A 14,306-nucleotide genomic window follows, 5' to 3' on the forward strand; every position below is an offset into this window, starting at 1 on the left:
ATGCCATTAAAATTAAGCAGGACATGGGGCAGCTAGATGGCGCAGTGGATAGAGCACCAGCCCTGGAGTCAGGAGTACCTGAGTTCAAATCTGGCCTCAGACACTTAACACTTACTAGCTGTGTGACCCTGGGCAAGTCACTTAACCCCAATTGCCTCACTAAAAAAAAAAAAAATTAAGCAAGACAGTCCTTGACCCCAAGGAACTTGTTATAATAAGAAGATAATACATCAAGGGAAGATGGCAAATGTGAGACTGGAGAAAGGGTACCCACATAAGGGCAATGCTTCAGATGCAGAGGAGGAAGAATCCAGAGTGTCTAGGAGAGGGGTGTAGCATGAAGAGGGTCCTTCCTAAAATGATGGTCCTAGGAAGAGAGTCACCAATCAGAAACCAAGGGCCTGAAGAAAGGGAGGGTAGGCAGCTAGGTGGTGCAGTAGATAAAACACCGACCCTGGATTCAGGAGGACTTGAGTTCAAATCCGGCCTCAGACACTTGACACTTACTAGCTGTGTGACCCTGGGCAAGTCACTTAACCCTCATTGCCCTGCAAAAAAAAAAAAGAAAGAAAGAAAGAAAGAAAGAAAGAAAGAAAGAAAGAAAGAAAGAAAGAAAGAAAGAAAGAAAGAAAGAAAGAAAGAAAGAAAGGAAGGAAGGAAGGAAGGAAGGAAGGGAGGTGGTCTTCAGGGTAGCAATACTTACAGGTGAGGAGGAGTTCCTTCAGCTAAAGATGAATGAATGAATGAAATTAATATATGAGTTTGAGATTATCAATCTAGGGGGCAGCTAGGTGGTGCAGTGGATAAAGCACCAGCCCTAGATTCAGGAGGACCTGAGTTCAAATACAGCCTCAGACACTTGACACTTACTAGAGATTGATGTGGGCAGAAATTTGGGGTCAAATTGATAGTAAGTTGTCCCAAAAGAATTACAAGACTCAGTGACTCAGTTTCCCAAGTTTTATTGCAATGCTGTGAGTGATCACAGAGAGAGAACCAGAAAAGTGGAAAGGTATCTCTCGAATAGTGAAAGAAAAGACAGTTATATTTATAGTACAGATAAATTGATTCATCAATCTCATTATAATATTCTCCCCCTTTGGGAGGTACAGGGGAGGGCTTATCCTAATCTGGAGTTCCTGAGGTCCTAAACCAACCCCCAACCAACCCCCAAGGCGGGTACCTTTTTCTTTTTTTTTTTTTTTTTGGCTTTTTGGTGTGTTTTTTTTTGTGGGGCAATGAGGGTTAAGTGACTTGCCCAGGGTCACATAGCTAGTAAGTGTTAAGTGTCTGAGGTCGGATTTGAACTCAGGTCCTCCTGAATCCAGGGCCGGTACTTTATCCACTGCGCCATCTAGCTGCCCCCCGGGGGTACCTTTTTCAATGGAGGTGTGTTTTGGGGATTTACTCCTCATAAGGTGAATCTGGGGACAAATTTGGCCTTTTCTGCACATGTCTCTTTCTGTTTCCCATGGCTAGTTTCAAAACACCTTCATTTTTCATTTATTCCTAGTCTAAGTTTCTATAGGCTGTCATTTTATTAAGCTTTTCATGGCCTAGCTCCCTCTATTCCCATTATGGATACTGATTTCTGTGGGTAAGAGAACCTAGCATCCTGATTGTAAGTTATCCATTAACTGGGGTCTGAATCCCTCTTAGAGCTCATATCTGAATTAAAGCTTGGATCTTAGGTTTTTCTGTTAACCCCTTTTTTGCCCCCTACATCAGAAATTATCAATCTAGCTGAGGCATACCAAATACCTGGGATTTGAAGGCAAGACATTTATTTAGTTTAAATCTAGGTTCTGCAAATTACTAACTGTAGGCGAGTCACTTAATTTCCTCATCTACACAAGGTGTCCCAAAAGTCTTAGGGTAATTTTAAGCTTTAATAACCTCCCTTGGTTCTTTTTATTTATTTTTTTATTTTAAAATTTTAATTTATTTTTTCCTCCTTTTTTTTTGTTTTGTTTGCAGGGTAATGAGGGTTAAGTGACTTGCCCAGGGTCACACAGCTAGTAAGTGTCAAGTGTCTGAGGTCACATTTGAACTCAGGTCCCCCTGAATCCATGGCCAGTGCTTTATCCACTATGCCACCTAGTTGCCCACCTCCCTTGGTTCTTGATCAAGTTTCAGTACCTTAAAACTGCACTAAGATTTTTGGGATACCCTCTATCATGGGGAGGTCTTTTTTTAAGGGAGGGGGTTTCATAACTGTAATTTCATTCTATGTGGTACCTCTATAACTTATAGTTTTAGGGGAGCACCTAGGCAGCACAGTGGATAGAGTACTGGCCCTAGAGTCAGGAAGACCAGTTCAAATCTCAACTTAGACACTTAACTAGCTGTGTGACCCTGGGCAAGTCACTTAACCCCAATTGCCTTAAAACATCTGGGGCCATCTCCAGTCATCCTGTTGTATATCTTGCCAACAGACCCAGATGGCTCTAGAGGAGAGAGTGAGGTTGGTGACCTTGCACAGCCCTCCCTCACTTAAATCTAGTTCAGTGCAAGTCATGATATCACCCTGATGTTATGGTCCTCTTCAAGAATGAAGACAATAAAAAACAATAAAAGTTTTAAGGAGTTGACTGGAGCACTGAGAAGTTAAGTCACTTGCCCTTAGTCACACAGTCAGTATGTAATCAAAAGCAGGATTTGAATATACCTCATTCTCACTCCGAGGCCAACCCTCTAGCTATTATACCTGACTGCTTCTATTCTAATTGTTTTTCTTTTCTTTCTTTTTTCTTTTTTCTTTTCTCTCTTTTTCTTTTTTTTTTCCTGAGGCAATGATGTTAAGTGACTTGCCCAGGATCACACAGTAAGTAAGTAAGTAAGAGGCCAGATTTGAAGCCAGGTCCTCCTGATTCCCAGGGCTAGTGCTCTATCTACTTTGCCACCTAGCTACCCCTATACTAATGGTTTCTGAGAAAAACAATGACTCTGAAGCTGCAAAGAGGGCTAGAATAAGAACACACTAGAGGCTGAAAACTTTCTTGATGTTGGCAGAGTTCTGTCCACTTAGGAGACAGTAGGATATAGTGGAAAGCCCCCTGAACTAGGGAGTCAGGAAATGTGGCTTCAGGCCCTGCCTCTATCAGAAGATATTTGGAGGGTGCAGCTAGGTGGTGCAGTGGATAAAGCACTGGCCTTGGATTCAGGAGGACCTGAGTTCAAATCTGGACTCAGACACTTGACATTTACTAGCTGTATGACCCTGGGCAAGTCACTTAACCCTTATTGCCCTGCAAAAAAAAAAAAAAAGAAGAAGAAGAAGAAGAAGATGATAATTGGATGACTTGGGACAAATCAATTCACCTTTGGGTCTCTGGTTATTCATATGTACAATTGGTGGGAGGAGGGCAGGACTGAATAATTTATAAGGGCCCCTTGAGCCTAGATATTCTGGGATTCTATTATTTTTATAACGGGGAAAATCAAGAACCAAGGGAAGAGGGGCAGCTAGGTGGCGCAGTGGATAGAGCACCAGCCCTGGAGTCAGGAGTGCCTGAGTTCAAATCCAGCCTCAGACGCTTAACACTTACTAGCTGTGTGACCCTGGGCAAGTCACTTAACCCCAATTGCCTTACAAAAAAGAAAAAGAACCAAGGGAAGGTTAAGGCAGGGCACAGAGAGGCTAGCATAAGATGAACTGAGCCATTCAGTTCAAAGAAAACTTAAATAAAAACTTTTTTTTAAAAAAACAGCTAGGTGGTACAGTTGATAAAGCACTGACCCTGGAAGACCTGAGTTCAAATCTGGTCTCAGACACTTGACACAACTAGCTGTGTGGCCCTGGGCAAGTCACTTAACCCTCATTGCCCTGCCAAAAAAAAAAAAAATGGAGAGGAATTCAGGCAGTGGGTTGAGTAAGGGGCTCAGGTAACTAATGGGGGATGAGCTAAAATTGAGGAATGATTAGAGTAGTAAAACTAAAAGCAATTTATACCCTCAGGGTCAATGGAATCCCAAAGAGAAAGTAGGGCCCAAAGTGGCATGGAATTAAGAGTAATGGTTAAGGGCAGCTAGGTGGATAAAGCACTGGCCCTGGATTCAGGAGGTCCTGAGTTCAAATTCAACCTCAGACACTTGACACTTACTAGCTGTATAACCCTGGGCAAGTCACTTAACCCTCATTGTCCCCTCCCCCCCCCAAAAGGAGTAATGGTTTAAAAAAAAAGTGAGAATAACTTTCCAAAGTGTCTGGTCATAAGTGCCTGTCAATCAAACTATATATAGCAAAAAGAATTATGCACGCTAAAAGTGGCCAAGTATCGTATTGCAATGGACTTTGAGTGGAAGAGATCATAGGATTAAAAATTTAGAGAGGGACAGAAGTTTTGAAACCATCTAGTACAATCCCCTAACTTTACAAATGGAAAAAAAAAATAATAAGGCCTAGAAAACTGAAGGGACTTACCCCAAATCACTGAGTAAGTGGCAGAGCCAGTATTTGGGATCCAGGCCCTCTGACTCCAAATCCACAGCCCTCTCCACTGGACCACCTCCCCCCAAAAAATCCTTCATCTCCCAGTATTCCCAAGAAGCAACTAACTGTCTAAGGACTAACTAGGTCCAAAGCAGCTTATTTTGTTGAGATCAGAGAAGGTCAGGCATGTTCTAGGTGGTATAGCGAGAGATGTACCATAGGAGAGGAGAGAGAGAAATTCCATAAATTCCAGGAGAATAATTTGGAAGAGAAACAGCCCTTCCTATGTATTTTTTAGGTGGTGGTGGGGGTTGAGAATTCCCTGTATAAGGGATGAAAGAATTCAGGGATGTCACGAGGGGATCACACTTCCCCAGAGACACTCCCCCCTCCTCATCTCATCTCCCTCCCCAGGGACTCTTTCCCATAAAATGACTCCTCTATGGCGGAGAACTTACATGCTTTTAAATGGTTCTTCCTTAAGAGAAAAATGAGGGGATAGCTAGGTGGTGCAGTGGATAAAGCACCGGCCCTGGTTTCAGGAGGACCTGCGTTCAAATCCGGCCTCAGACACTTGACACTTGTTAGCTGTGTGACCCCGGGCAAATCACTTAACCCTCATTGCCCCGTTTAAAAAAAAAAAAAGTCTTTAGGGGCAGCTAGGTGGTACAGTGGGTAGAGCACCTGCCCTGGATTCAGGTGGGCCTGAGTTCAAATCCGGCCTCAGACACTTAACACTTACTAGCTATGTGACCCTTGGCAAGTCACTTAACCCCCAATTGCCTCACCAAAAAAAAAAAAAAATTTAAAAAAAAAAAGAGAAAAATGACTTCTTGGTAACCAGGGTGTGGTACAGTGCCCAATCTTAACTGAGTGACTTAATTCTCATTTCCTCTACACCCTTCTCCACTCCCCTGCAATTTCAGCTACTCAGTGGCAAGATGCTACAGTGGAGGGACTGCTCCGGAACATGAGCAATATACAGGATGAGATCAGGGTTGAAGCCATCATCACTTGTGCCACGGCGGCTGTGGAGAGACCCCGATTTGAAGAAGTTGTGGAGGATCAAGGTGGGACCTAGCATTGGATGCCTTAGATAGTATCAAAGCATTTGCCCTGAAGCCTATAAGGAAAGTCTACATTTTTCCTAAAGAGAAATAGCATGGGAGGGAACAACAAAAAAAGATGATAACTAATGGTCAAGCTCCTTACACCTCTTCCTTCTTAGCTCTTGATTCTAATTTTATTACTCCTTTTCCCCCTCTCTTCATTTAATTTGGGTTTTAATTCTCTATTTAACATTTTTTGTTTATTTATTTATTTATTTGGTATTTTTGGTATTTTTGTGGGGCAGCTAGGTGGTGCAGTGGATAGAGCACCTGTCCTGGAGTCAGGAAGACCTGAGTTCAAATCCACCTCAGACTCTTGAGACTTACTAGCTGTGTGACCCTGGGCAAGTCACTTAATCCTCACTGCCCCTCAAAAAAATAAAAAAAACAAAACCCAAACCAAAACAGAAAAAAGCATTTTTGTTCTGGGGCAGCTAGGTGGCACAGTATATAGAGCACTGGCTCTGAAGTCAGAAGGACCTGAGTTCAAATCAAGCCTCAGACATTACTAGCTGTGTGATTCTGGGCAAGTCACTTAACCCTGTTTGCCTCAGTTTTCTCATCTGTAAAATGAGTTAGAGAAGGAAATGGCAAACCACTCCAGTGTCTTTGCCAAGGAAATCCCAAATGGGGTCATGAAGAGTTAGACACAACTGAACAACAGCATCACATGGGTAATAAGTGACAGAGCTAGGATTTGAAATCAAGTTCTCTGAACTCTAGAACTCTTCCTAAAGTTCTACCCAGGAGCCTGGAACCATGAGAATTTGCCCAGTCAGTTGGAGATTCTAATCCTTGGCCCATAGATTTCTAGGTACTATCTATGTGCTACTTGCTTGGTGAGAACTGACAAGGTTTTCATAAACACAGGCAGACCATCAGCATTCATTGGATGATTTATAAAGCATCCTGGCACTGCAGTCCCATGAGCTGGGCGTAGTGGGGCATGCTCTTTATTGCATCATGTACACTGACCATGTGACTCATGAGAGAGAAAGCAGGTGCTAGCCTCAGAATTCAGGATATTCTGTGTGCTTTGGCATGAAACCTATGACTAAAAAAAAAAATTGGCCCTTGGCATTCAGGACTGGTGCCATCCATTCATTGAACAAATCCCTAAAAAGGTCCTCATTACATCAGGACCAGACCTTCTATGTGCAATGAAACTAAACTCCCCTCCTTCTTGTCCTTCCCAGAGGAAAGGTAGGGGAGGAGGGAGGCTTCATTTGACATTGGTTGTCTCTCCATACACCAAGGGATGTACAGATTTCTGGAGGGCAGTAGATACATTTATCATATAAAGCATTCATTAGGTTTCTACCAGCTTTTACTCCCCAGAAATAAAATTTTAGCTCAGAATAAGCTGCACATCACTTGTGAGCACATGGGCTTATCTAAACGATGTTATTCTTATATACTGAAGTGTACAATTCAACCTGGGGACAGTCTCCAAATATCTGAAGACAGCCATTATACTAGATCTACAAGTTAAATCTCTACAATTCATTCAAACAATCATCGAATGTTTGAAGGTTTCAAGTCCCATCTACGTATCAGCCTTCTCTGGGTATTCAAGTAGTTGCCAATGTCCTTCCTAAAATGTAGCACCCAGAACTGAATGCACTTTTCCAGGTATGGTCTCATTAGGACAGAATATAGTCAGACTGTAAATTCCCTAGTTTTGAATACTAGGTTTCTATTAATTCAGTCCAAGATTGTATTTGGTTTTCTAGCTCATATTGAGTTGTGGTCCACTAAAACTTCCAGGTAACTTTTCACATGAAATCTTTGTTGTAATTGTATCTCTCTCATCCCATGTCCATGCAGGTGTGTGTGTGTGTGTGTGTGTGTGTGTGTGTGCACACTACATAAATTGTTCATGGATTGTTTTTTCTTTCATTCAATTCTCCTGAGCCTGTCTCCAGAGTCTAAAGTATACTATAGGCACAATATATAAGATAATAGTCACCTGGGACTGAATTAGGTCTGAACATATCTTCCTGACATTATTCATATGAAGTCACATTGCAGTAATTCTCAGTTAGTTGTCCTCATATCCATCTTCTTCATATATTAGGTAGTCAAAGAGTTCCTTATTCATCCACATTGCTCTCTTTAGATAGGCCTGCCTTTCCTTTCTCATAAGCAAAACTAGCTTTTTGTTGCCAAAATTTTGTCCTCTAAAGTTTTCTCTTTCGAGCTGACTTCCCTCATAGAATCTTAGATCTTGGGGTCCTGCCTATTCTTTCTTTAAACATTTTGGGGGCAGCTAGGTGGCAGTGGATAGAGCACCAGCTCTGGAGTCAGGAGTACCTGAGTACAAATCTGGCCTCAGACACTTAACACTTACTAGCTGTGTGACCCTGGGCAAGTCACTTAACTCCAATTGCCTCACTAAATAAATAAATAATAAACATTTTGAAATCTACTTTCCCAAAGTCTAGAGAAACTGAGGCTGTGTTCACTGTTCCCTTCCTTATCTATCACAGACTCTAAGACAACATGTCCTTTTATTTTGAAGGTTTCCAGTTATTTTGATTCTAGTAACCAATTTATCCTTATTTACCAGAGCATTTCCCTTGTCACCACATCTACAACCTTTTGAAGGATGAAATTGTCATAAAGATAAGAATTTCTTCAGAGTCGCTTTTGGCAAAGAAAGATCTTCAGCAGATGTATGGATAATCTGTGCCTAATACCCATAATCTCCCTTTGGCATTCATCATCCATTTTCCTTTTGACATAATGGGGTTTATAACAAACTTTTACCACAATATTATCTGTTTAGCCTTTCTTTGATTTTCATCCAAATGCACTTCATCATGCTTCTTCCTCATCATGCCTGGATTTCCATACAGAAGCACATCCTTTCAAAATACACTACTTCACCAATCCTCTTATCTAGGACGCTCCTTTTGAGGCAGGGCATATACTTTCCATTGTTGTGTTCCAGTCATAAGTTTCAGTTATATTCATATGAAGTTGAATGTACTTCCTAATATTGAGTTATCTTGTTTACTTGTTCATCATTAATATTCTATGCACTTATGTATAGACATCTGAGACCAAAAGTATTTTTCCTGCTCCTTTTCCTGGATATTGTCTTCTAAAGATTATTGGGTAACACCCTTATTATTTTAATTTTTGTTATTCTTTGGCATCTGTTTCTCCTTAATACATGGCTTAGCAGTTGTTTGTGAGGAGCTTTCTCCTACATCCATTTGGGGTGGGGGTGGGGGTGGGGGTGCAATGAGGATTAAGTTACTTGACCAGGGTCACACAGCTAGTAAGTGTCAAGTGTCTGAGGCTGGATTTGAACTCAGGTCCTCCTGAACCCAGGACCAGTGCTTTATCTACTGCGCCACCTAGCTGCCCCCTCTACCTCCATTTTTAATTTAAATCCCTGTTGATCAGTTCTTGAAGTCTTCAGAAAAATATATTCTTCCAGGCTCTTGTTAGATGTACTCCATACCTGCACTCTATCCCTAGCTGGCAAACAAAATTACTGTCTCTTAAGTCCTGGTCCAAAAATCCAAATCCTCTTTTGTGAAATAACCTCTTTAGCTAGCTGTTTCTTTCCCATAAGCTCTTTTCTAAAGTTCCTGCCTTCAATAGGTAGCAGTGATAAAAACACCACCTGTGCCTTTAAGATTTAATTTCTGCCCAGTATTTCATAATCACTGGAAATCTGCCTTGTGAGAGTATGATTTATCTCCATAGTGGATCTTGGTGATCATATATATATATATATATATTTTTAGTGAGGCAATTGGGGTTAAGTGACCTGCCCAGGGTCACACAGCTAGTAAGTGTCAAGTGTCTGAGGCTGGATTTGAACTCAGGTCCTCCTGACTCCAGGGCCGGTGCTTTAACCACTGCGCCACCTAGCTGCCCCATTGGTGATCATATTTGACAGATCTTTAGTAGACTTGCTGTCAAACCATTTAAAAATCAACCTGTTGAAACTGAATTCATTACCTTTTTTTTTTTTAAGCTAATATAGATTTAATTAAAAGAGACAAACAGGGAAACAACATTATGTTAAAAGATCCCATAGACTATGAAGTAATAACAGTATTTGAATTCATTATCTTTCTCCAAAACCCTTAACTCTTCCCTGTTTACTCTTTACTGTTAAGGATACCACAATCCTTTAAGTCTCTCAGATTGCAACCTGTTATCCTTGACTCCTTACTCTCTCTCACCACACCTCCCTGCCATATCCAATCTGTTGATAAATCCTATTGATTCTAACTTCCCAACATCTCTCATTCATTTATACCCTATTCTCTCCTCTGACATTGCCATAACCCTGGTGTAGGTCCTTATCACCTCTCACCTGGATTATTGCAATAGTTCTGGTTGGTCTCCTGCCTCAAGTCTCTCCCCACTCCAGTTCATCCTCTACTTAGCTGTCAAATTGATCTTTCTTTCTTTCTTTCTTTCTTTCTTTCTTTTTTTTTGTGGGGCAATGGGGGTTAAGTGACTTGGCCAGGGTCACACAGCTAGTTAAGTGTCAAGTGTCTGAGGCTAGATTTGAACTCAGGTCCTCCTGAATCCAGGCCTGGTGCTTTATCCACTGCACCACCTAGCTGCCCCAAATTGATCTTTCTAAAGTATAGATTTGACCAAATCACCCCCACACACACACACACACACACACACTTCAGTAACCTCCAGTGGCTCTTTATTGCCTCCAGGATCAAATATAAAATTCTCTTTTTGGCTTTTAAAGTCCTTCATAACCTGGCTCCTTCCTACACCTTGCTGTCTTCTACAATCCAGTGACACTGTCCTTCACACGAGACACCCCATCCCCAGACTATGCATTTTCATTGGCTGTCCCCCATACCTGGAATTCTCTCCCTTCTCAGCTCTGCCTCCTGATCTCTTGGGCTTCCTTTAGGTCTTAGCCCAAATCTCACCTTTTGCAAGAAGCCTGTCCCCGTAGGGGGCAGCTAGGTGGCGCAATGGATGGAGCACCAGCCCTGGAGTCAGGAGTACCTGAGTTCAAATCTGGCCTCAGACACTTAACACTTACTAGCTGTGTGACCCTGGGCAAGTCACTTAACCCCAATTGCCTCACTAAAAAACAAAAACAAAAACAAAAAACAAAAAAACAAACAAAAAGAAGCCTGTCCCCGTGTCCCTTAGTACTGGCTCCTTCCCTCTAGACTATCTCTGATTTATCCTGTATCTGTTTTATTTGCACATGGTTGTTTGAAGGTTGTGTCTCCCGCTAGATTGTGAACTCCTTAAGGACAGAGACTAATTTTGCCCCAGTGCTTAACGCAGTACCTGGAACATAGCAACAGCTAAATAAATGCTTGTTGACTTGGCCTGTTGAGGAAGACAACATGCCTTCCAATGATGTTTATGTCAGGTCATGTGACATATGCCTGAATATGGCTGCCTCAGTAGGCAACTACCAACTAAGAAAGTAACTCCTTATCACAAATATTAAATGTTCTTTCCCTCCTGGATGTACCAATAAATCCTCAATATCACAGACAAGAGATTTCTTCCTAAGAGGATTTGGTCCTGCCTACCATAGGAAGACCTTCAATATCATTAAATAAGACAGCTAGGTGGCACAATGGTCAGGGCACTGGACCCAGAGTTAGGAAGATCTGAGTTCAAATTCAGCCTTAAACATTCACTTGCTATGTGACCTTAGGAAAGTCACTTAACCTCTCTCAACCTCAGTTTCCTCATCTATAAAATAACGACGACGATGACTACGATGACGACGATGCTATCTATTCCACCTGGGAATGTTGTAAGGATAATACTTATAAAGTACTTGGAAAACCTTAAAGCACTATAAATGCTTATTATCTAGCTCCAGTGGTTTTTCTTCCCATTCTTCTGCCCTCCAATCTCCTGACATAGGATAGAATTTCCCTCTGTGGTTTCATAGTCTTTTCTCTCCCTTTATTTTCCTCTTATAACATTACTTTAGGGGCACCTAGGTGGCACAGTGGATAAAGCACCAGCCCTGGATTCAAGAGGACCTGAGTTCAAATCTGCCTCAGACACTTGACACTTACTAGCTGTGCGACCCTAGGCAAGTCACTTAACCTTCATTGCCCCTACAAAAATAAATAAATAAACAAACAAACAAATAAACAGATAGATAGAAAGATTGATAAATGAATAAACAAATGAATAAATAAAACATTGCTTTAATTCAACAAATACTTATTTACTTCTTACTACCATACTAGACACTTTGCTAAGAACTGTAGATATAAAGACACAGAAGAACAGGCTCTGACCTCAAGAAGCTTACATTCTACTGGGGATGTGGGGATACAAAATAGACATAAGCAAATACAAAGCACATTAAAGAATTTCAAGAGGAAAAAAATGCTAATTTTCCCTGAGAACCCCCGATTCCTCTAGCCTTTCCTCTTCCTCCTCCTCCTTTAGTAGGGAGAACAACCTGCATTCATACATACATAGCTGTTAATTGTCCCTGGAAATAACATAAACATAGTACAACCTCTGCAGCCTCTAAAATATTTTCCTATCCTCCACAGCCTACTCAAAACTGAAATTCTCAGTTCCTCATGGCCCTTGCTATTAACCTTTATGGCAAACTGCATCCTACGGGTTCTGTTTCCATAGTTCCTTTTGAAAGGAGGATTTCCCATCTTTTTTCTCTGCCTTTTCTTGTTTCTGAATCCCCTTGGTCAGGTAGTTGATCATCAACAGAGTCTTAACAATCGCTCTACATTTAGCTATTATCTGCTAGAAGGCCTTTGACTTTAGGTCCTTTCTTACTTCGTCCTTTCTCTACTCTCATGACTATCCAGAGACATGCTTTTGTCCTGCCCTCTTCACTATTCATACTATTTAAACAGGTGCCCAATAAATATTTGTTGAATAAGTGGACATAAAACACCTTCACTGGACTTAAAGGGAAAGTTAAAGATGGAAGAGACTTGGAGGTTATCATGCTCAGAGCTTTCATTTTACAGATGAGAATCCAAAAGAGAAATGAAGGTGACTTGCCCAAGGTTCAGGGGTGTGCTGGACTGCTAAATTTTCAATGTGAGCATTCACACCTTGGAAATAGGCAAGCTACCAATCAAAGCTTGACTTATTGTTTTGTTGATGAAAGTGAATACTTTAATACTTAAAGTGAATACTTTGATACTTAAAGTGAAGGAGCAAATGTTAGTAATGAAGATTAAATTTAAAACTGTGTTTTAATCAGCACACAACTGCCAAGGTCATGCATCAGAACCAACATTGCATGCTCTACAGCAGTGGGGTCAAACTCAAATAGCAAAGGTTACTTATGGGCAGTATGTCGACTTAGAAAACCATAAGTTAACATTATCCGCTTTATTGTATTTTAGATTTTATTTTGTTAAACATTTTCCAAATTACTTTTTAATCTGCTTCACCCTGGGAGGAAACTTTTCATTTTATCTCTGATATGTGATGAAGAACGGTATGCAAAGGAAGCCTTCTGACCTCCCTCTCTTGTGATAACAGACAATGAAGAGACTGTCCAAGTTCAGCCTGTCGAGGAGATACCACAGGAACTACAGCCTGTGCTCAAGGAAGCTCTAACAGATAAGAATGCCAGTGTACGCATGGCAGCTGCTGTGTGTCACTACACCATTCAAGCGCATGACAGCCAAGCCCAGGAAATCATGCAGAATGCCCTGGCAATGGGTGAGGGGCTAACATCCCATCACTTTTCCTCTGAACCTGGGGATATTGAAGGGCTGCCTTCTATCAGCCTTTTCTAATCCTTTACTCTCCATCATCACCCTTTGGAAAATTTGCCTCAAGCTAGAGGTTTAAGTTTATAGAGAGCACTCCAGGAGTTATTGTTCCTTCCTCTCTATCATGCCTACAATTCTGATATGTTACTCTCAGATAGTGTCTGGGCTATTGTCTCATGGTCCAGATAGGCTTCTTGCAGGCTAGAGTGATTAAATAGGAGCCTCTTCATTTAAAAAAACATTTTTTTTTGTGGGGCCATGAGGGTTAAGTGATTTGCTCAGAGTCACACAGCTAGTAAGTGTCAAGTGTCTGAGGCTGGATTTGAACTCAGGACCTCCTGAATCCAGGGCTGGTGCTTTATCCACTATGCCATCTAGTTGCCCCCTACCTCTTCATTTTTTTTCAAATTTTTTTTTATTTTTGTGGGGCAACTTGCCCAAGGTCACACAGCTAGTGTCAAGTGTCTGAGGCTGGATTTGAACTCAGGTCCTCCTGAATCCAAGGCTAGTGCTTTATCCACTGAGCCACCTAGCTGCCCCCCTACCTCTTATTTTTTAAAAGAAAAGAAAAATCACAATTGAGCAGAGCATGACAAGATTATTATGTGGAAATAAAAGACAATTTCTTCATACCCTCAAAAATCAAGCCATGTTATCTGTGGAAAGATAGAGCTCAGGTAAGAGTCATAGAGGTCAAACACTGTTGGACCACTAAAGAATGGAGCTATTCTAGAACCTAGAGTAGAAGTTGAAGCCTGAAAATCAGGCCTCTTCAAGGAACTTTGAGAAAACAGCTGCCTTCATTCATAGGGCATTATCAGAAAGCTATTCCTCTCTCTTTTTTTTTTTTGCAGGGCAATGAGGGTTAGTGACTTGCCCAGGGTCACACAGGTAGTAAGTGTCAAGTGTCTAAGGCTAGATTTGAACTCAGAAACTCCTGAATCCAAAGCCAGTGCTTTATCCACTGCACCACCTAGCTGCCCCTATTCCTCTCTATTCTTGAGGACCATGATTTCAGAAAGG

The 14,306-nt window shown here is 41.4% G+C and overlaps 1 protein-coding gene across 1 annotated transcript in view; it reads left to right on the forward strand.

Moving 5' to 3' along the window:
* Positions 1-14,306, forward strand: part of HEATR4 (HEAT repeat containing 4) — a 100,753-nt gene that overhangs the window by 28,958 nt on the left and 57,489 nt on the right. Inside the window, exons 5-6 of the mRNA XM_043989525.1 lie at positions 5,359-5,502; positions 13,048-13,230. Coding sequence (XP_043845460.1) covers positions 5,359-5,502; positions 13,048-13,230 — 327 coding nt within the window. The remainder of the gene's footprint in view (positions 1-5,358; positions 5,503-13,047; positions 13,231-14,306) is intronic.

The sequence above is a fragment of the Dromiciops gliroides genome, chromosome 2 (assembly GCF_019393635.1).
Source record: "Dromiciops gliroides isolate mDroGli1 chromosome 2, mDroGli1.pri, whole genome shotgun sequence".
NCBI classification, from domain to species: Eukaryota; Metazoa; Chordata; class Mammalia; order Microbiotheria; family Microbiotheriidae; genus Dromiciops; species Dromiciops gliroides.